This window comes from Schistocerca piceifrons, chromosome 10 (genome assembly GCF_021461385.2).
Source record: "Schistocerca piceifrons isolate TAMUIC-IGC-003096 chromosome 10, iqSchPice1.1, whole genome shotgun sequence".
In the NCBI taxonomy this organism is placed as follows: domain Eukaryota; kingdom Metazoa; phylum Arthropoda; class Insecta; order Orthoptera; family Acrididae; genus Schistocerca; species Schistocerca piceifrons.
Window position 1 is genome coordinate 129,283,351 of NC_060147.1, and position 21,964 is coordinate 129,305,314.

The 21,964-nt window shown below is 47.1% G+C and overlaps 1 protein-coding gene across 2 annotated transcripts in view; it reads right to left on the reverse strand.

The window, feature by feature from the left end:
• The window catches only part of LOC124718828 (protein draper), a 403,131-nt gene that overhangs the window by 147,615 nt on the left and 233,552 nt on the right, over nt 1-21,964 (reverse strand). For both annotated transcript variants that reach the window (XM_047244450.1, XM_047244449.1), the window contains exon 2: nt 7,222-7,347. In XM_047244450.1, coding sequence (XP_047100406.1) covers nt 7,222-7,325 — 104 coding nt within the window. In that variant the 5' untranslated portion in view covers nt 7,326-7,347. The remainder of the gene's footprint in view (nt 1-7,221; nt 7,348-21,964) is intronic.

Genomic DNA, 21,964 nt, shown 5'->3' on the forward strand with positions numbered 1-21,964 from the left:
GGTATACAACAATAGCCCCGAAACCATTGCTGAACTGAAAATAGCTATTCAGGAGGTCATCGACAGCATCGAGGTTCCGACACTTCAGCGGTTCACGCAGAATTTCGCTATTCGTCTTCGCCACATCATCGGCGATGATGGCAGGCATATCGAACACGTCTTAACCTAAATCTGAGTATCTGTAGTGACGCTGACATGTCGAATAAAGTGTGGTCACGCTGTAATTTGTAACTAATTTACGTTTTTTTTCCTTCATCTAATTCAATAACTGTCACCCTGTACTTTCAGACTAGGGTTGGTGTCATTCTGCAATACAACGGATATCCGGCAATGACAGCGAGAAACGGCTGTGTATACCAGGTGGGGGCAGGCAGTCTTGCAGACTGCACGTACGCAGACGTTCCGCAAGCCATGCCACACGGCAACTGAGGATATTACTGTCTCAACAATGCTGTACTAATTCTTATGCCATGCGTTTGTTTCTCGTTTCTGTCGGCATTGCCACGCTGCTGCTACGGTCGCAGGTTCGAATCCTGCCTTGGGCATGAATGTGTGTGATGTCCTCAGGTTAGTTAGGTTAAAGTAAGACCTGGCGTATACAACTTTCAAATAACTTCCGGAAATTCAGCCAGGTAACACTTTTCAGCGACCGCCGATATTTCGGCGGGAAAACACCGCGCCATTTTCAAGGCAAACTGCAACGGACAGGCGGCGTACGTGCAAATTTAAAACCTCGGTTCTCGGATTGAAGCAGGAAAGATAACACACACTTAGGTGTTGACTCAGAATTATCATCAATCACCCGATGTACAGTTGGTCGATAGAGCAACCTACTGCCTTTTTGCCTTACGTAGGAAACACGTCCAACAAGATCGGTCGTATTTTAGGGAAATACGATATGAAATGTGTTTTCCGACCTCCATCTAAAATTAAAGCACTTTTGAGTTCCGTTAAGGATGATCCTGGACTGCGTAAGGCGGGTGTATATCGTATTCCTTGTAGCTGCGGCATGGCATATATTTGTCAAATGTTGGAACACGTGAGGCAATACTGACCCTACGACTTATCTCAGAAGAAAGATTAAGGAATGGCAAAACTACGTTTCTAGCATTTGTTGACTTAGACAAAGCTTTTGACAATGTTGATTGGAATACTCTCTTTCAAATTGTGAAGGTGGCAGGGGTAAAATACAGGGAGCGAAAGGCTATTTACAATTTGTATAGAAACCAGAAGACAGTTATAAGAGTCAAGGGACATGAAAGGGAAGCAGTGATTGGGAAGGGAGTGAGACGGGGTTGTAGCCTCTCCCCGATGCTATTCAATCTGTATATTGAGCAAGCAGTAAAGGACAGAAAAGAAAAGTTCGGAGTAGGTATAAAAATCCATGGAAAGGAAATAAAAACTTTGAGGTTCGCCGATGACACTGTAATTCTGTCAGAGACAGCAAAGGACTTGGAAGAGCAGTTGAATGGAATGGATAGTGTCTTGAAGGGAGGATATAAGATGAACATCAACAAAAGCAAAACGAGGATAATGGAATGTAGTCAAATTAAGTCGGGTGATACTGAGGGAATTAGATTAGGAAATGAGACACTTAAAGTAGTAAAGGAGTTTTGATATTTGGGGAGCAAGTACAGAGGATGTAAAATGTAGACTGGCAATGGCAATGGTTGGTTGGTTGTTTGAGGTTTAAGGGACCAAACAGCAAGGTCATCGGTCCCTTGTTTCAAATATGGTCCATTCCGCCAATGGTACATCTCAGGAAAGTCAGAACAATAAAAGGGAAAAAGGTAAAAGGGCAGTCATGTTGTCAATAGTAAAAAACAAAATGAGGGAAGTCGGCAACAGAACGAACCCAATGCTATGCTGAAGCAGCATAGGGAAGACCACCTGTGACTTAAAAGGTGCAACCGCTAGAATGTAGAAATACGTATGGGAAAAGGAGACTAACCAATCGTTAAAAAAAGGGGTAAAAACAGAGTAAAAGGGGAAGAAAAGAGGATCTCGGTCAGGGAGGTGAATCAGGAATCTCCAAACACGGCTTACAGTGGGAGACACCCAAACACTCACCGCCCTGCCCCAACACCAGAGAGAGATTAAAAACCTTAAAACTGAGAATAAAAACCACTTTCCCGGAGGAAACCGAGAACCAGAGACACCATCCGGGAATCGTCAGCCAACATCAAAGGTAAAGTGTGGGGGAGTCTGTACTTAGCACGCAGAGCCAAAAGAAGGGGGCATTCAACCAAAATGTGGGCTACTGACTGGAAGGCTCCACAACCACAAAGTGGGGGTGGCTCATCACGCAAAAGAAAACCATGGGTCAGCCTGGTATGGCCAATGCGGAGACGACACAGTGTGGTCGAGTCCTTTCGGGAGAGGCGAAAGGAAGAACGCCGCGGGCCTGGTGTTACATTAATCGCACGAAGTTTATTAGACAGGGGAGTAGCCTCCCAAGAATTGGCCCATGACTGTGCGAAGTGGGATTTGATGTGAAGCCGTAAATCCTCTGCAGGAGGGGTTACAGAAAACGGGGGGTAGGTGACTGCTCCACCAGCCAAACGATCAGCGAGTTCATTACCCGGGATACCCACATGGCCAGGGACCCAAAGGAAGTCAATGGAACAAGCAGCACGGTGAATATCAGCGAGATGGTCATGGATGGCAGAGACCAAGGGATGGCGCGAAAAACACCGGTCAATAGCAAGAAGGCCACTCATCGAGTCCGTACATAACAAAACGCGGTTGTATTGGGACTGTTTAATAAAGGTAAGGGCCTGGCAAATTGCCATCAATTCCGTAGTAAATACCCCACATGTAGGTGGCAGCAGATGATTTTCCGTTCCAACAGAGGACGTGAAGGCATACCCAACATGATCAGCAGATTTAGAGTCATCAGTGTAAAAAACAACAGCATCCCGAAACTCCCATAAAATTTGGCGGAAAAAGGAACGGAACACCACCGGGGGGATGGAATGTTTCGGACCTCGGCGGAGATCCATCCAAATTCGAGGCCGAGGAACTAACCAAGTAGGGGTGGAGGGGAGGGAGCGAGGAAGACAGGACAAAGAAGGAAGCTGAAAATCACGGCAAAGAGACGCAAGGCGGAACCCAACCGGTAAACCCGCCCGAGGGCGGGAGTCGGGTGGGCGACGTCCATGGTCTGGGAACAGGATAGAATAGGAAGGATGAGTGGGAGAGGAACGGATAGTGAGTGCATAAGACACCAGAAGCTGGGACCGCCGAACACAAAGGGGGGGGGGGGGGGGGATCCCAGCTTCAACCAGAAGACTATCAACAGGGCTAGTAGGGAAGGCACCGATGGCCAAATGGATACCACGATGGTGGACTGGATCCAGCACGTGCAGTGTGGAAGGAGCAGCTGAACCATAAACTTGACAATCATAGTCCAAGCGAGACAGAACTAGAGCACGATAAAGACGGAGAAGGAGGGAACGGTCCGCACCCCAAGAGGAGTGGGCAAGGAAGCGAAGGACATTGAGTTTACGGAAACATCCTACCTTCAGGAGTCTGATATGGGGCAGCCCAGTGAGCTTGTTGTCGAAAAGAAGACCTAGGAAACGAAACTGTGGGACCACAGGCAATCGTTGTGCAGCGAGATAGAGCTCTGGATCAGGGTGGATCGTAGTACGGCGACAGAAGTGGACCACCCGCGATTTTAAAGGAGAGAATTGCAACCCGTGTGAGAGGGTCCATGCAGAGGCACGCCGTATAGCTACCTGGAGCTGCCGTTCTGCAGATGCCATCGAGGAGGAACTAACCCAAATGCAGAAATCATCCACATACAGGGCAGGGGCGACCAAGGGACCGATAGAGGCCACCAGTCCATCGATAGCAATGAGGAAAAGAAGGACACTCAAGACAGAATCCTGTGGGATGCCCGTCTCCTGGGTCCGTGGAGAACTAAAAGCAGTACCAACTCGAACTCTGAATGACCGATGGATCAGGAACTGGCGGATAAAAATCGGGAGTGGGCCCCGAAGACCCCACTGATGAAGGGTAAGTACGATGTGATGGCGCCAGGCCGTGTCATAGGCCTTGCGAAGGTCAAAAAACACTGCAACCAAATGGCGGCGCTGGGAAAAAGCCTGCCGAACTGCGGATTCCAAGCGAAGTAAATGATCGATTGGAGACCGTCCTTCTCGAAAGCCACACTGGTAAGGGGACAATAGATCCCGAGATTCGAGGACCCAATTGAGCCGACGGGCTACCATCCGTTCAAGTAACTTACAAACAACGTTGGTCAAACTAATTGGCCGATAGCTGTCAACAGATAGGGGGTTCTTACCAGGCTTAAGGACAGGAACCACAATGCTATCCCTCCACTGAGAAGGGAAGTCACCCTGGAGCCAGATACGGTTAAACACCCGAAGAAGATGTTGCCGTTGTGGAGCACTGAGATGTTGAAGCAGTTGGTTATGAATGGAATCTGGGCCAGGGGCCGTATCATGAGAAGAAGATAGAGCAGAAAGAAATTCCCATTCAGTAAAAGGTTCGTTGTAAGATTCTGACTCACAAGGGGTGAAACATAAGGTTGGGCAATGGCAATGAAAGCGTTTCTGAAGAAGAGACATTTGTTAACATCGAGTATAGATTTAAATGTCAGGAAGTCTTTTCTGAGAGTATTTGTATGGAGTGTAGCCATGTATGGAAGTGAAACATGGACGATAAATAGTTTAGACAAGAAGAGAATAAAAGCTTTCGAAATCTGGTGCTACAGAAGAATGCTGAAGATCAGATGAGTAGATCATATAACTAATGAGGAGGCATTGAATAGAATTGGGGAGAAGAGGAGCTTGTGGCACAACTTGACTAGAAGAAGGTATCGGTTGGTAGGCCATGTTCTGAGGCATCGAGGGTTCACCAATTTAGTATTGGAGGGCAGCGTGGAGGGTAAAAATCGTAGAGGGAGATCAAGAGATCATTATACTAAGCAGATTCAGAAGGATATAGGCTGCAGTCGGTACTGGGAGATGAAGAAGCTTGCACAGGATAGAGTAGCATGGAGAGCTGCATCAAACCAGTCTCAGGACTGAAGACCACAACAACAACAATAGTAAAAGCTGCCATTGGCCTTCAGATCACCGAATTTAAGCGGTGGTGTTGGCAAGCGGGGTGCACTCAGCCCTTGTGAGGCCAATAGTGGAGATACATGACTGAGAAGCAGCGGCTCCGGTGACGAAAACTGACAACGGCCGGGACAGCGGCGTTGTTACTACACGCTCCTGCGTATCCGCATCCGGTGACGCCAAATAGCTGAGGAGGATACGGCGGCCGGTCGGTACCGTTGGGCCTTCAAGGCCTGTTCGGACGGTATTTGTTTGTTTGTTTTATTGGTAAAACTAAAAAAAAGCCCTTTTATAACCGGGACAAAACAAATAATGAAAAGTAACGGTTATTCAAAAATAAAATGCGCGTACCGGTCGGTTTCTCCCACCCCTACTCGGTACGGTACGCGACACTAGTTAGTGTAGCTGCCCTACACTGTAGTATAGAATGTACTCACTAGAGATGGGTAGTTCGCGAACGAACGGGTGCAAAGGAACGGTTCACCAGGATGAACGAAAGGACCGAGTAACGAATTCCAAGGAACGATCGGTTCATAGTTCACTTCGGTCGCGACGGTCACTTCGGCAGTTCTCGTTCCAGCCTCGGTCGCGTGCTCGTCTGTCTCGGCCTCCCTCGGCCGCACTCGTCGTTCTTCGCATGACCACCTGTCTCTGTTCCACTGCCGACTGCTCCTAGTTGTTCAGTATCCAGTTGTTCGTTTCGTTCACTGCACTCGCCTATTTTACATTTGTTTCAAACTGGCTATTCAGCGTCCACGACCGGTAATCAAAACTATTTTATAGTTACGTAAATTACATAAAAATTACTTTGTACGTAATAGGTACGTCTTTTCAGGCAACAAAAGGGCATGTCAGCTCACTTCATTATATCGATGAACAGCAGAAGACATACTTATAACAAGACAAGTATTTTTTGTTATTCATATATTTTTTGGTTTCATCGACTTGATTTAGCAGCTAACTTTCAATAATTTGCTTAATTTTTAGTGTAAGAAAATTCATATAAAACGATTTTCGTGTATCTTTCATGTACAAAACATTACATTTAGGAAGGCTCTAATTATTTTGAAGTTTGGTTATTTCCAATTTGCGTTACCTGCTAGTTTGGTTTCTTTGGAAAAAAAAAGAAAAAAAAGTAGGTTGTGGGTCATTTTGGCTCAGTAGGAAAAGCGGTGCCTCTCCATTTGAAAACACATTGATTGCCACAAAATCTTATTTACTTATTATCTCAAAAACATTTGTTCAGAAGGAGCTTTCAAACCAAAACCTTTATTTCTGCGAACTTAATTATTATTATTATTATTATTATTATTGCTGCATTAACTCTAATAATGCAACACAAAAACCTAATTTTTACTGAGAGTGTGACGCAAGTATGAGAAAACCACATTTTATTTTATGCTTCCATAAAGTCTCTACTTCGCCTACGAACTCAGAGACAACGTGAAGTATATATAGGGCGTAAACGATTATTGTTTACAACGTAGCATAGCTATGTAGTGGAAGTCGAAACGAAGAATTTTGTACAAGACACTTGTGGTCTATTAAGTTGGGAAACAGCCACCAACAGGTTTACAAGACTACATGAGCTATAGCCCATGCGCGTCGCGTGAGATTTTCATGTTCTCTTCTCCAGCTCTCTACACATCGTCATCGATTGTTTCGCAATTGTTGTTTGCATTAGCTTGTTATTTCTTCACTGCCTAATTATTACATGTTTGTTTGTTGTATCTGCTCGTAACGGGCAACACATTGTCCGTAATTGGCGAGCAGTCTGTACTCGGGGCCGGTTTTCCGTGCGCCACTCTGTATTATTTCCCTGCGATCAGCAACACAAGGCTACGGTAGGCTAAACGACAGATTCTGCAGAATCACAGAAATTATTTCTAAAAGTGTGTAAGAATTCTGTAATGAATAAAAACTCTATACTCCAGTGGGGGAAGCAAGTGCCCCCTCTTGGTGCCCTCTATCCTTCAGTCACCTACACTACTAGTTTTCAGTTTTTCATAACAACCATATACCAAGCACAAATGAACGGTGAACGAGTAAAAATGAACGGTTCCCAAAAAAGAACGATCAGCAGTGAACTAGTTCGAAAGGATGAACGAGTTTGCCCATCTCTAGTACTCACGTCTCTTGTCGCACGCAGACGTTGGGTCCCTCGAGCCCGGACGCAGGAGCTGCCACGAGGCACAGCAGCGCCGCCGCTACCGCCGCGGCCGTCGCTGGAAACATCCTGCTGTCGTCGTCACGTCACCTGAAACAACAGAACACAAACTGAGCTGACGATCTGAGACAATTACCGAAATGCATACACCGTTCCTCTGACGGAGGCAAGAGTGTGCCCTAGACGGCGAGGCATAGGTATAGGTATATTAGCTCGCCGGACAAACACAGTAGTCATAACAGTGCGCACGCGCAGATCAATCTTTTTTACACATCTTGTAGCTATCGTGTCACGTGCTCAATCACGCGCCCACTGCCTCCTAAGTGAGCAAAAAGGGGACATTGCTAGTTTATCAGATCTTCAGTATGAGAGGTGGCATGAGCCCCCTCTCATATTTCTATCTTACTCTGAGTAATTCGATTTTCCTCTCTAATTGCATGCGGTGAAAAGTTGCTATTCCTTCACACGCTGACTTCCCACGCAGCGTCTCTCGTCACCCGGATGGTCCGGTGACAGGCGGGTTCTGCTGATCTTGAAAGGGTTAAGCCGACGGGTGTGAGGGAGTCGAGTGGATGCTTTCCAGACGCCGACATTGTCATAAGAGCGGACGCGACACGCCCACAGGGGCCTTACGGAGTGGCTGGGCTAGAGATTCCGTTACTTCGCAGAAACTTAGTGAATACACTTTCTGGCGGGCTACCAGCGAGGCGCGGGAATTACTTGTGTTCCCAGGCAGTCTTGGCAGGCAAATTCCCGCGTTTTCTGCAAAACGTGATTGGCTTGCTCAGGGCATAGCTCCGTGACGTAGCAAAATCAGCGCAGAAATTGGCGCCAAGAATCTCCACTGGTGGAATGGTAGTGTTTCGGCAACAGAGTGGTATTTTCCGCCGGTTTTCGAGTTGCTGATTGGAACGTTTAACCACGGCCACTGTCGTGGGGGCGGGAATGTGCTGTGTTCGGATTGTACGGGTGCTCTTGAGAGAGTCGGCTCTCGCCTTTCGGTCGGAGTAGGTTACAAGACTGAGCTCTCGCTGCTCTGGACAGCCTGCCTTCCGTTGGCTGTCTAATATACAGGGCTATTACAAATGATTGAAGCGATTTCATAAATTCACTGTAGCTCCATTCATTGACATATGGTCACGACACACTACAGATACGTAGAAAAACTCAAAGTTTTGTTCGGCTGAAGCCGCACTTCAGGTTTCTGCCGCCAGAGCGCAGTGAGACAAAATGGCGACAGGAGCCGAGAAAGCAGATGTTGTGCTTGAAATGCACTCACATCAGTCAGTCATAACAGTGCAACGACACTTCAGGACGAAGTTCAACAAAGATCCACCAACTGTTAACTCCATTCGGCGATGGTATGCGCAGTTTAAAGCTTCTGGATGCCTCTGTAAGGGGAAATCAACGGGTCGGCCTGCAGTGAGCGAAGAAACGGTTGAACGCGTGCGGGCAAGTTTCACGCGTAGCCCGCGGAAGTCGACGAATAAAGCAAGCAGGGAGCTAAACGTACCACAGCCGACGGTTTGGAAAATCTTACGGAAAAGGCTAAAGCAGAAGCCTTACCGCTTACAATTGCTACAAGCCCTGACACCCGATGGCAAAGTCATGTCGGTCGTGGTGGAGATCATGATCAGCAATTCATGTCATGGCCTCCACGCTCTCCCGACTTAGCCCCATGCGATTTCTTTCTGTGGGGTTATGTGAAAGACTCAGTGTTTAAACCTCCTCTACCAAGAAACGTGCCAGAACTGCGAGCTCGTATCAACGATGCTTTCGAACTCATTGATGGGGACATGCTGCGCCGAGTGTGGGAGGAACTTGATGTCTGCCGAATCACTAAAGGGGCACATATCGAACATTTGTGAATGCCTAAAAAAACTCTTTGAGTTTTTGTATGTGTGTGCAAAGCATTGTGAAAATATCTCAAATAATAAAGTTATTGTAGAGCTGTGAAATCCCTTCAATCATTTGTAATAACCCTGTAATTTCATTTAATTGTAACTGTTTGACGAAGTTGCTGAAGTTTGGACTTCAAAGTAACTTTCCGAGTACAGTTGGCAATTGAGCATTCTGCGTACAAGCGGCCTCTGTTGTCCGTCTTGAGCAGTTTTGGCTAAAGTTGACTATATCGGAGTTACTGTGTAACTTCGCTTGTTAAACTCAATCACTGTACCGTCAGTGATTGTGTGGCGAGCCTTCTTCGTCTCCCTCAGAGGCGCATTTGTATTGATAGGAAGTCTTTAGGCTGGAACAACCAGACCAGGATAATTTGTTTCGGGCTATACTCGCGACATTATCATCACCACGACGGGAAGTCGAAGCAACCAGCCATCGCTTCTGGTACGCCAGATCGTGTCCTTGCAGTTAAGAAGACAGCTTGGTAATGTATGTCCGCAGCACCGGCAGATTAGGGAATTTTGCTCTGTGATAATCAGAACTCAGCAGAACGCGCCTGTTCCCGTCTTTTCTTACGTGGTTCTGTCCTGGATGTTCATTGTCTGAGTTCTCACTACTGTAACAGCAATTAATGTTGGGTTGGCTGGGTGTTTATCTTAAGATTTGAGTTGCAAGGAATTGCCTCCACATACCACTTGGTCATAAACTTCACAAGCTAGTTTATGGACAACTTCACCTTCACAACATTTATCTGAGTATCCGATTTGATGTAGTGTAAATGTTTCATGTGTTTTTGTTTATTATTCTGAGTTCAGTCATAATAAATCAAATTGTTATTTTGTACAGAACTTTCATTCTGTGAATCGGTAAAGCAACCCTTTCATTTCTCACTACATTAATGAAACTTTCCTTTAGGTAATTAATTTCTATCCAATTAAATTATTGCAGGTGCCAAACTATTTTCTACTCCACTTGCAGGGTCGATTACAGTCAGTTCGCGTTTCTTCTTAATCCATGTGCAACAGCAAAAGTCGGAGTTAGAAAAGGGGGGGGGGGGCTTAGAGCGTCGTTTCCATATGAAGAATCTAGAAGAGTTTAGTGTTAAATACACTGGTAGCCCCGGCCCCTCGCAAGTATACTGAAGCGACTTCATACCAACACTGACAAAATTCGTCAGTTGACAACGAGATTTTACAAGGATAACACGTCAAACACCCAAACGAAAGCGAGTGCAGTAATTACACTGAAGCGCCAAAGAAACTGCTATAGGCATTAGTATTCAAATACAGAGATATACACGCAAGCAGAATACGGCGCCGCGGTCGGCAGCTCCTATGTAAGACGACAAGCGTGTGACGCAGTTGTTAGATCGGTTACTGTTGCTGCAACGCCAGGTTATCAAGATTTAAGTGAGTCTGAACGTGGTGTTATTGTGGTATCGATAGCTACGATGCCACGGCGTAGGTGCAAGTTCTTACAGGGTGTTTCAAAAATGACCGGTATATTTGAAACGGCAATAAAAACTAAATGAGCAGCGATAGAAATACACCGTTTGTTCCAATATGCTTGGGACAACAGTACATTTTCAGGCGGACAAACTTTCGAAATTACAGCAGTTACAATTTTCAACAACAGATGGCGCTGCAAGTGATGTGAAAGATATAGAAGACAACGCAGTCTGTGGGTGCGCCATTCTGTACGTCGTCTTTCTGCTGTAAGCGTGTGCTGTTCACAACGTGCAAGTGTGCTGTAGACAACATGGTTTATTCCTTAGAACAGAGGATTTTTCTGGTGTTGGAATTCCACCGCCTAGAACACAGTGTTGTTGCAACAATACGAAGTTTTCAACGGAGGTTTAATGTAACCAAAGGACCGAAAAACGATACAATAAAGGATCTGTTTGACAAATTTCAACGGACTGGGAACGTGACGGATGAACGTGCTGGAAAGGTAGGGCGACCGCGTACGGCAACCACAGAGGACAATGCGCAGCTAGTGCAGCAGGTGATCCAACAGCGGCCTCGGGTTTCCGTTCGCCGTGTTGCAGCTGCGGTCCAAATGACGCCAACGTCCACGTATCGTCTCATGCACCAGAGTTTACACCTCTACCCATACAAAATTCAAACGCGGCAACCCCTCAGCGCCGCTGCCATTGCTGCACGAGAGACATTCGCTAACGATATAGTGCACAGGATTGATGACGGCAATATGCATGTGGGCAGCATTTGGTTTACTGACGAAGCTTATTTTTACCTGGACGGCTTCGTCAATAAACAGAACTGGCGCATATGGGGAACCGAAAAGCCCCATGTTGCAGTCCCATCGTCCCTGCATCCTCAAAAAGTACTGGTCTGGGCCGCCATTTCTTCCAAAGGAATCATTGGCCCATTTTTCAGATCCGAAACGATTACTGCATCATGCTATCTGGACATTCTTCGTGAATTTGTGGCGGTCCACCTGCCTTAGACGACACTGCGAACACCTCGTGGTTTATGCAAAATGGTGCCCGGCCACATCGCACGGCCGACGTCTTTAATTTCCTGAATGAATATTTCGATGATCGTGTGATTGCTTTGGGCTACCCGAAACATACAGGAGGCGGCGTGGATTGGCCTCCCTATTCGCCAGACATGAACCCCTGTGACTTCTTTCTGTGGGGACACTTGAAAGGCCAGGTGTACCGCCAGAATCCAGAAACAATTGAACAGCTGAAGCAGTACATCTCATCTGCATGTGAAGCCATTCCGCCAGACACGTTGTCAAAGGTTTCGGGTAATTTCATTCAGAGACTACGCCATATTATTGCTACGCATGGTGGATATGTGGAAAATATCGTACTATAGAGTTTCCCAGACCGCAGCGCCATCTGTTGTTGAAAATTGTAACTACTGTAATTTCGAAAGTTTGTCTGCTTGAAAATGTACTGTTGTCCCAAGCATATTGCAACAAACGGTGTATTTATATCGCTGCTCGTTTAGTTTTTATTGCCGTTTCAAATATACCGGTCGTTTTTGAAACACCCTGTAGGTTGGCACTACGACAGACACCGACGACAGCGCGCCCTAACCGGCGCTGTGCGCTCCAGATTCAGCTCACTTGATGCCGAGCAGACGACCGAGCAACACTGTTTCTATTTCACAGTGGGCGAGACACTACTTGTAACTTTGTAACTTGATGTACAGCTTCGCACCTACGTGTTCATCTCAGCCAAAATTAAGTTGATAGTAAAACCATTTTTATTCGCAGTGCCGAGAGTTCTACCTCACCTGCTCCTCCTACCTTCCTACATTCGGCCTACCCTCAGTTTTCAGGAGCAGACCCATGCGCCGCTTTCAGGAAGGATACAAAAGTTATAGTCGGCGCATGAGCGATTGGACACAGAGCGCCTCCGAGGTATCGACGAAGTGGGGACTGTCCCGTACGACCATTTCACGACTGTACCGTGAATGTCAAGAGTGTGGTAAAACACCAAATCTCCGACATCGCTGCGGCCAGAAAAAGATCCTGCAAGACTGGGGCCTACAACGACTGAAGAGAATAGTTCAACGTGACAGAAGTGGAAAACCTTCCGCAAATTGCTGCAGATTTCAAAGCTCGGCTATCAACAAATGTCAGCATGCGAACCATTTAACGATATGTTGTGTTGGCAGAAGAGCCAACATCGTGTTACTAGTGGAGGCCGAAATGCACGCGTTTTAGCTCACGCAGGCTGGCGTGAGGAGGGAAGGACTGAACTGACTCTGGAACATGACAAGGAATTAGAATTCAGAAAGCGGACATAATCAGTTTGATACTTAACTTTAATCCATTAATGATGAACGTCGCTCTTGTCGGTACATGATTCACAATATCAATATAAATAGTAACTGAATATGGCGCCTTGCTAGGTAGTAGCAAATGACGTAGCTGAAGGCTACGCTAAACTGTCGTCTCTGCAAATGAGAGCGTATGTAGACAGCGAACCATCGCTAGCAAAGTCGGCTGTACAATTGGGGCGAGTGCTAGGGAGTCTCTCTAGACTAGACCTGCCGTGTGGCGGCGCTCGGTCTGCAATCACTGATAGTGGCGACACGCGGGTCCGACGTATACTAACGGACCGCGGCCGATTTAAAGGCTACCACCTAGCAAGTGTGATGTTTGGCGGTGAAACCACACGATACATCATCGATATGGGCTTTCGGAGCCGAAGGCCCACTCTTGTACCATCGATGACAGCACGACATAAAGCTTTACGCCTCGCATAGGTCCGTCAACACCCACATTAGACTGTTGTTGACTGGATACATATTGCCTGGTCGGACGCGTCTCGTTTCAAATTCTATCGAGCCGATGGACGTGTAAGGTTATGGAGACAACCTCACGAACACATGGACCCTGCATGTTAGCAGGGGACTGATCAAGGTGGTGGAACCCCTGTAATGGTGTGGGGCGTGGGCAAATGGAGTAATATGGGACCCATGATACGTCGAGATACGATTCTGACTGGTGACTCGTACGTAAGGGTTCTGTCTGATCACCTACATCCATTCATTTCACTGTGCATTCAGACGTACTTAGGCAATTGCAGCAGGACAATGCGACACGCCACACGTCCAGAATTGCTACCGAGTGGCTCCAGGAACACACTTCTCAGTTCTGTAACTCAGTTTTCTCTTTTGATGCTAGTCAATTGTCAGGATGAGCATCAATGCCAAGGACATTTGATTCTAAAGCATTATGTCAGGGTGAAAAACACTAAATAAATTACTTTTTCTCTCTTAACAACTTGTGGGCAGGGTGGTTTCTTCCTTGGCTTGGGTATGAGGTAGAATGAAACAGCATTTTCACATAAGATAACTTTTATTGAAAGTTTTGTACAACGGTTTCCTTACTGGATTGTTCTGGCTGGGAGAGCGGCAGCTGTGTCGTTTGCGAAGCCTTCATGCTGCGTGAGCGGCGGCGTCTGATTACGCGTGGCGGTGTGTATCTCGTGTCGCCGTCTCGCCCAGTTGGTTGGAGACGCGCCTCGTGCTGTGGCCCGTTCAGTTATTGAGAACGAAGTCGTGCATCGGATGGTGATACCTTGGATGTGGCGTCCCAGTGTTCCTCTTCTCTAAGCGGCCGCGTGTGAAAGTGTTGCGCGTCGGCCAGCGGAGCGGCGCGGCGGGGGAAGGTCAGTGTCCCGGACTCTAACAACGGACTCCAGGTTGCCAGTCTTCGGCTGTAAAATCTTCATCCCAGCTCACAGGTGACTGCTGATGTGAGGCCGTCCCCTTCCCGTCCTCACGAGTCACCCGGGTACGTAACAATCAGACTTCAAATACCTTTTAACTTCTGTCATCTGGCGGCGAGGCGGCTGCTTGCTATTCCATTACATCGGCGGACTTGGTGCTTCTGTGTACAATGTGGTCTCTTCCCGCATGACGGTCTTCGAAACTGAACTGAAAACTAATCCTCCTGTCGGGCCCACTGCGTCTCGCATATTTATTCACTTCAGTTCACTGGAGGTGAACGACTTCACGCTCATTGCCTCTTCTGTCACGTTGAAAAGCTTCTCGAAGAATCTTCTTAACGTCGGTCATTGGCTCTTGGAATGTAGGCGAGGGCCTTTGATCACATGTGACAACTGAGAAACAGGTGAGCCGGTCGGGCGATGCCCTGACGGCTGAATCGACAGCTTCCGCTTATGTGGGGAGGGCGATGGCTTCTCCTGACGTGCTAACTTGCAAGTGCCAGCCGTAGCCACTGCTGCTCTGCCCACTGTTTCCCAGTGTGTACTTCTCTAAACTAAACTAAGTTTTTCGTTTATTTTCTAATTTCTACTTCACATAGATTTCACTAATTGATTTACCTATCTTAAGTACCACTGAACAGTTCAAACTCTTCCGCTGACCTGTAAACTCCACAGACATATCTGGGATGCCTTGCAACGTGCTGTTGATCTCCACCCCCTCGTACTTTTACGGATTTATGGACAGTCTTGCAGATTCGTGGTTTCAATTCCCTCCAGCGCTTCAGACATTAGTCAAGTTCGTGCCACGTTGTGTTGCGGCACTTCTGCATGCTCGCTGGGGCCCCTACACGCTAATAGGCATTTCTGGCCAAGAGAAGTCTACTAATATCAAATACCGGCCTTAATTTCAGGAAGAAATTTCTGAAGATGTACGTCTGGAGTACAGCATTGTATGGTAGTGAAACATGGACTGTGGGAAAACCGGAACAGAAGAGAATCGAAGCATTTGAGATGTGGTGCTATAGACGAATGTTGAAAATTAGGTGGACTGAAAAGGTAAGGAATGAGGAGGTTCTACGCAGAATCGGAGAGGAAAGGAATATGTGGAAAACACTGATAAGGAGAAGGGACAGGATGATAGGACATCTGCTAAGACATGAGGGAATGACTTCCATGGTACTAGAGGGAGCTGTAGAGGGCAAAAACTGTAGAGGAAGACAGAGATTGGAATACGTCAAGCAAATAATTGAGGACGTAGGTTGCAAGTGCTACTATGAGATGAAGAGGTTAGCACAGGAAAGGAATTCGTGGCGGGCCGCATCAAACCTGTCAGGTGACTGATGACGAAAAAAAAACACTTTCTTTGGCGGTTCAGTGTAAATCGCGCCGTCGTAATGGGGGCGTACCCAGGGCGGGGGGCAAAACCGTGCCTGTTGCAATGGTGACGTTGGTGGAGAAAACAATGGCGACGAACCTGATGTCGGGGACACATGACTCAGGCATACTGATTGTTAGTTACGGGGTGCCACAGAACCTCATTACCAGTGCGGCGTAGAGTAGGAGCCCCGCAAGGCACAGCGAGGTGCGGCAGCCTCGTCCCGCGAGCCGCGGGCCGCCAGCAGGTGTGTCGGCCGTGCGTGCGCAGCCTGCAGAAACCCCGCCCGCCACAGCCACGCACTGCGTGCCGCGTGCCAGCGCGTGGGCCGCCGCTGATTCAGCCGCAGAAGGCCGCGCGGCACGCACCGCCACAGCCGACCCCCACTACTACTGTGCGAGCCGCTGAGCGCAGTCCTGGGAGCCCGGCAGCAGCCGCAGGTGCGCTGCCAAACAGCCTTCCGCGCCTCATGAAGCAAATACCGCCTCCAACGCGGGTGCGACGCCTTGGGCTCATGGGCAACAAAGTGGCGGCTGAAATTCGGCGCCACAAAGAGCCAGGCAGTCGTCTTCACCCGAAGACTTTTGCCGCCAGGGCTTACGCCGGTCGAAATCCTGGGAGAACCTATCCCATGGAGTGGGACGGCGAAATACCTAGGAGTTACCATAGACCGCAGGCTCACCTTGAAGCATCACATCCGTGATGTGAGAGGGAGAGCAACAGGACGCCTTCGCGCCCTGTATCCGCTGCTAAACCCGCAGTGCCACCGCAACACGGCATCACGCTTTACCTAACACTGGTTCGCCCACTGTTAGAGTATGCGCTCGTGGTCTGGGGGAAAGCTGCAGATGCTCACATTGTGACTCTGCAGCGGATACAGAACCGCGCCCTGAAGACTGCCATGCATCTTTCGATGCTCTTCTCGACGCGTCAACTGCACGAGGACACCGGGATCCTGCGTCTCCGAGACAGGTTTCGCGCCATCGCCAGGAAGTTCTACGAGAAGACGGGACGCTCCCGCAACCGGCTCATCCGTGGACTGGGCCAACAACCTCATCACAGGCCAACCACGAGTTGGCCCGACATGCTGAGGGATTAAGTTTTACTGATCTCTCCACAGAGTGTCTCTCTCTTTTTCAGGTTACACCAGCTATGACCAATCAGCAAGAGAGGTAATATATATCTTCCTCTCTTTTACAGGAACCGCAGGAATGACAAATTTTGTCTAAACTGCACCACCACGAGCCAACGACAGGCTCGTCATTTCAGCGTCAGCAAATCATGTTCACAGGACCTTCGCTGCCGAATCCGTGCTGTCATACGTGGACACGGCCAGCTCTACGCATTTTGCCATCCCGTGCGATGATTATTTCAAGTTCTGCCATTCTCTTCCCCCCCCCCCCCCCCCTAGCGTTCTCTGATACAGACCACTTTCTCACCTTCATCCATGACACCTTATTTTGACGTCTCACTTAGTTTCTGACGCTAATACGTCTTTGAGATCAGAATAAGAGCAAGCGAAACGGAAGTGAAACGTTTACTTTGCATATTTTATTTATTAATTTCAAAGCGATAGATTTGTTTATAAATAATTAAATCTTCTGCTGCCAGTCACGATTTTTCTTTATTTTACTATTCGCACGACGCGTTTCGAGAAATAACTCCCATTTTCAAGTGCGTTTTTTGTGTGTATTAAGCCATTTCTTTTGATGTTGTTAGTGTGAGTTGGTCTGCTCCATTTTGTTGACTTTTAAGTTTTCTAATGGTCCGTTTGTGTAGAATCTCACACACACGTAACATCACACACAACTTGTTGTACACTTTACACGTCGAAAATATATATATCCCAAGGAATAATCCTCAGATTACTTGGAAGAATGCAGAATCATAAGTAGACACTAATATGCTTCGTTGTTGGATCGTTTGAAACTTGCGTTGCCTGAAAAAAAGAGCAAAATTGGTTCAGAAAAAGGCGCTCTTTCAACAGGATAATGCAACATCCCACACGCCAGCAACAACAATGGCGAAAGCGCACGAATTTGATTCTGATTTCGTTCGTCATCCACCCTATTCGCTAGACTTCGCCCCAAGTGACTTCCTCCAGTTCTCTGCCTTCAAACTTTGGCTTGCTGGGAGGAGATTTTCATCAAATGAGGAAGTCATAGTTGCAGTTAACGTGTATTTTGCAGACTCTGGCAGAACGTATTTTTCCGATGGAGTGGTGAAGCTGGAGGATCGCTGGAGCAAATGTATATCCGCCACAGGAGAAAATGTCGAGAAGTAAGGTGAGCCGTTCACGAAACAAACTCTTCTGTTACCTTTTTAACAGTTGTCAAACCGTCCTAGTTCATTCTTGTGCTTTCTGGAGCGCACACTTTTACGACTGAGAACATTAGAAACACAGTGACAGTGAAACTTCCTGGCAGATTAAAACTGTGTGCCCGACCGAGACTCGAACTCGGGACCTTTGCCTTTCGCGGGCAAGTGCTCTACCATCTGAGCTACCGAGGCACGACTCACGTCCGGTACTCACAGCTTTACTTCTGCCAGTATCTCGTCTCCTACCTTCCAAACTTTAGCTCAGATGGTAGAGCACTTGCCCGCGAAAGGCAAAGGTCCCGAGTTCGAGTCTCGGTCGGGCACACAGTTTTAATCTGCCAGGAAGTTTCATATCAGCGCACACTCCGCTGCAGAGTGAAAATCTCATTCTGGAAACAATCCCCAGGCTGTGGCTAAGCCATGTCTCCGCTATATCCTTTCTTTCAGGAGTGCTAGTTCTGCAAGGTTCGCAGGAGAGCTTCTGTAAAGTTTGGAAGGTAGGAGACGAGATACTGGCAGAAGTAAAGCTGTGAGTACCGGACGTGAGTCGTGCTTCGGTAGCTCAGATGGTAGAGCACTTGCCCGCGAAAGGCAAAGGTCCCGAGTTCGAGTCTCGGTCGGGCACACAGTTTTAATCTGCCAGGAAGTTTCATATCAGCGCACACTCCGCTGCAGAGTGAAAATCTCATTACAGTGACAGTGTTTGCATCACTTCCAAATCATACCCAGACCTAACTGAATAACATCCTGGTAAACGTTGTAAAAAGGACTTAGCAAATGAACTTTTTATAAGGAACCCACGTCCAGAAAAGTGCCGTTTGGACGTGAACTGAATTTGAAGATCTGCCGCTTTACGGTACACATGCAGCGGAGAGAATACCTCTGTCCTGTGTGCTCTATAGGAAATGTTCCACGTGGCCACTCTGCCGTTCGTTGCACAAGGCGCATCTGCGACGCAAGTTTTCATATACAAGATCCACAATCCCTTGTGCACGTCCTTTGAGTGCCACAGCTGCGAACGTACTAGCTTTCGCAGCCGTCGTTGTAGTCGGAGAAAAATGGTATGTGACGGACTGAGGCGTTCTCGATGCGTGCGTTGTGCAGGCCCACCGTTACGTTCCGTGCGATGAAGCGGGGGATTTCAAAATGACCCGATCTTCAAACATATTTTACATCCAAGCGGTGCCTTTCCGAAGATGCGTTCCTTATCAGAGCATTGACTGCTAAGTTCCTCTGTAGTCTTAGAAGTGTGTAGAAGGAATTGTTAAACACACTGTAGGTAACGTCATCATCCGCGAGGTGATTGGTATACTGCGTGACACTCACTGGTGGTCTGAAACTGTGCGAGACTAGGACTCGAACCTGGGACTCGAGCCTTTCGTGTGCGAGTGCTATGCCGACTGTGTTACCCAATCACGACTCACGACCTGCCCTCTCAACTATACTTCCGCCACTCTCTCTCTTCGATTACCTTTCAGACTTCCCCTGGGCTGTGGCTAGAACGCTTCTCCGCAATATCCTTTCTTACAGGGGTCCTCGTCCTGCAAGATATGACGGGGAACTTGGTTGAAATGTGGATGACAGGAGAAGTGTAATGTGCTGCGAATACATAGAAAGATAGATCCCTTATCATTTAGCTACAAAAATAGCAGGTCAGCAACTGGAAGCAGTTAATTCCGTAAATTATCTGGGAGTACGCATTAGGAGTGATTTAAAATGGAATGATCATATAAAGTTGATCGTCGGTAAAGCAGATGCCAGACTGAGATTCATTGGAAGAATCCTAAGGAAATGCAATCCGAAAACAAAGGAAGTAGGTTACAGTACGCTTGTTCGCCCACTGCTTGAATACTGCTCAGCAGTGTGGGATCCGTACCAGATAGGGTTGATACAAGAGATAGAGAAGATCCAACGGAGAGCAGCGCGCTTCGTTACAGGATCATCTGCAGGAGAGACGATCAGTAGCTCGGTACGGGCTTTTGTTGAAGTTTCGAGAACATACCTTCACCGAGGAGTCAAGCAGTATATATCTCGCGAAGAGATCATGAGGATAAAACCAGAGAGATTAGAGCCCACACAGAAGCATAACGACAATCCTTCTTTCCACGAACAATACGAGACTGGAATAGAAGGGAGAACCGATAGAGGTACTCAGGGTACCCTCCGCCACACACCGTCAGGTGGCTTGCGGAGTATGGATGTAGATTTACATGTAGATTTACTACCGGAAGTGATGGCGGGTCGTGAGTCGTCATCGAGTAGCTCCGTCGCTAGAACACTTTCCTGCAAAAGGCAAAGGTCCCGAGTTCGAGTCTCCGTCAGGCACACAGTTTTAATCTTCCCAGGAAGTTTCAAATCAGCGCACCTTCGCTGCAGAGTGAAAATTCAGTCTGAAAATACAGTGTGTGCATGGGAAAATTCCCGGACTTTGGAATGCAATTACAAGAAAACAAACTATGAGACACAGATACCTGCAGGTTGGGGCATCATAAAGCAACTCAAAAAGTTTCGTAAAAATTTTTTCTGTGCGATTACTTTTGTTTCAGGCGCTAAGTAATTACCAGAAATGACTGTACCTTAAGAAACAGCCCAGCGCGTGGTGCGGTATGCAGAAATGAAATCACCTCCATTGCCGTCCAAAGATATTTACGATGTGGATTTCAGAGGGATAAAGAAAGTTTTGGTGTGACGAGCTCCTATACACGGGGAGCGTAAACAGACAGACAGACAGACAGGTTCTGACAGAAAACACACATCTGATGAAATGGAACAGCACATCAGAGAGACCTTCCAAAGTAGCCCATCACAGTCAGTTCGCCCAACATCGCGAGCGCTTAACATACGTCGCTCAACAGATCACAAGGTGCTGCATGAATGACATCGCTTATGCGTTTACAAAGTGAAAATAGTGTAAGCACCAAAGCGAAGCTAAGTAGTACAGCTTTGCCACGACTTTGCCGTTAAGACGTTGCGCCCGATAGCGAAAACCCCCAACTATCTAGGAAACGTTGGTTTGTCTGACGAAGCAACTTCCTACACATGTTAGAATTTTAATCGGCACATTCGCATCTAACGTTCGGAAAGCCTCTACAATTTTCGGAAACATATCAGGGATAGTGAAGAGGTGAATGCGTGATGCGTGCTGATGAAAGACGGAGTAGCTGGATCAGTTTCCTTCATCGATCAAACAATTACAAGAACCGTTTATCTGGACGTGTTTGAGCAGTTTTGTGTTTTACAGCTTCTTTCTTTTTTGCAGAATGTGATCTTCCAGCAGGATGGTGCACCATCGCACTGGAGTTGCATGTTTTTGACATCCTGGACCGAACGTCTTCACAGCGATGGAGAGTGTACCGTCTCTTGGAAAGTCGTCTAAAAACCGTAATAAAATGTTACGATAACCACAAGTGAACTGGGACAATAACGAATAAAACTATGCGTGTTTATGTACGGGAAATGTGCTATCAATGGTGAAATATTATTTTGGAACGCGAAAACTCTCCCTCTTTGCGCGTTTTCAACATTTCTGTGTAACAAACACTAAGAATAACGAAGACTACAAATATATTATGTCATGAAATTTCTGTATAATTATGGGACAAAGACTTGGATGAATAAAATGATCACTTTGGTGTCAGCTCTCGAACCTATTAGAGGCTTTTGTGTGAGCTTGCTTCCGGACGCACTATTTTGATAATTCACGTAAGTTTTTTTTCTTTTTTTTTGTAACCTCAATTCCTACATCTCCCTCCACGTAAATACAATTAAGTGTAAATAATTATCGCTAAAATTCAAGTTTTATTATTGACCATGTGCCATTCTTTTGTCGTAATGGCGCATTTGCAGCCATTACGTGAAATATAATTAATCACATGACTTTCGGGCTTCATCCCCAAGATTAC